General features: G+C 65.3%; 1 protein-coding gene across 1 annotated transcript; it reads left to right on the top strand.

Annotated features, from left to right (window-relative positions):
* LOC117841710 (ethylene-responsive transcription factor 2) lies at positions 1 to 1,341 on the top strand. Its single transcript, XM_034722190.2, has one exon. The coding sequence runs from the start codon at positions 52 to 54 to the stop codon at positions 934 to 936; it is 885 nt and encodes a 294-aa protein (XP_034578081.1). The 5' UTR covers positions 1 to 51; the 3' UTR covers positions 937 to 1,341.

The following is a 1,341-nucleotide window of genomic DNA, read 5'->3' as shown; positions in this document are numbered from 1 at the left end:
TCCCTGGAAAAACCCAGATCACGTGACGCATCACAGTCCGAGCAAGACAAGATGCTGCTTAACCCGGCGTGCGAGGCGGCGGCGCTGGACAGCATCCGGCACCACCTCCTGGACGAGCCGGCGGCGGCGGCGGCGCGGCCGGTGTACCGCCGCAGCACGAGCTTCGGCAGCCTGGTGGCGGACCAGTGGAGCGAGTCGCTCCCGTTCCGCCCCGACGACGCCGACGACATGGTCGTCTTCGGCGCGCTACGGGACGCCTTCTCCCGGGGTTGGCTCCCCGACGGCTCCTTCGCCGCCGTCAAGCCCGAGCCCCCGGCGTCCCCGGACTCCCCCTACGAGTTCGGCTCCTGCCTCGGCGTCGGCGGCCTCCTCGCGTCGCACGAGGAGGAGCCCGAGACGCCGACGGCCGGGGCGGCGTCGCCCGCGACGGCGCCCGGGAGCAGCGAGGAGGCCGCGGCGGTGGCCAGGGGCAAGCACTACCGCGGGGTGAGGCAGCGGCCGTGGGGCAAGTTCGCCGCAGAGATCCGGGATCCGGCCAAGAACGGCGCGCGCGTGTGGCTCGGCACCTACGACAACGCCGAGGACGCCGCCGTGGCCTACGACCGCGCCGCCTACCGCATGCGCGGCTCCCGCGCGCTCCTCAACTTCCCGCTCCGCATCGGCTCCGAGATCGCCGCCGCGGCCGCGGCCGCGGCCACCGCCACCGCCGTGGGGGAGAAGCGGCCGTCACCCGAGCCGGCTGCGAGCTCCGACTCTTCTTCCCCTTCGTCGTCCTCCTCGTCCGGGACTCCCAAGCGGAGGAAGAGAGGAGAGGCCGCGGCCGCGACCATGGCCATGGCCCTCGTGCCGCCCCCGCCGGCGCAGGCTCCCGTCCAGCTGACACTCCCGGCCCATCCGTGGTTCGCCGCCGGCCCGGTCCAGCAGCTAGTGAGCTAAATGACTGTCATGTCGTAGCTGATTGATGGATTGAGCCGAGTGTGAGAACAGAGCAAAATGAGGAGCGCATCGCCAATGGCAGTGCTCGAAGAAATGACTGTGATGAGCTCGACGAAATCGTTGCATCGACATGAGGACTCCTGATCGCATGGAGCTCGTTCGTTCCTCAATTGTTGCTAGAGTGAAACGAAGGAAAAAAAAACAGATGATGACGTCTCGTGAGAAATTAGTGTGGTGTTCTGAGAAGCTTGTAACGTAGAATTCAGTGTGTCGTATTGGTGCGTCATCGCATTGCAATCGGATGGGTTGAAATCGGAAGCTTCTCCGTGAGAGGCTCCTGGTCCTGGTGCAAAATTGCATCAGCACTTCTAGAAATGGATATTATTCTTTGTTCTTTGGTTATTA

The sequence above is a fragment of the Setaria viridis genome, chromosome 1, assembly GCF_005286985.2.
Source record: "Setaria viridis chromosome 1, Setaria_viridis_v4.0, whole genome shotgun sequence".
Taxonomy (NCBI): domain Eukaryota; kingdom Viridiplantae; phylum Streptophyta; class Magnoliopsida; order Poales; family Poaceae; genus Setaria; species Setaria viridis.
The sequence above is the reverse complement of the archived record's forward strand: the minus strand, read 5'-3'. Positions and strand labels throughout refer to the sequence as shown.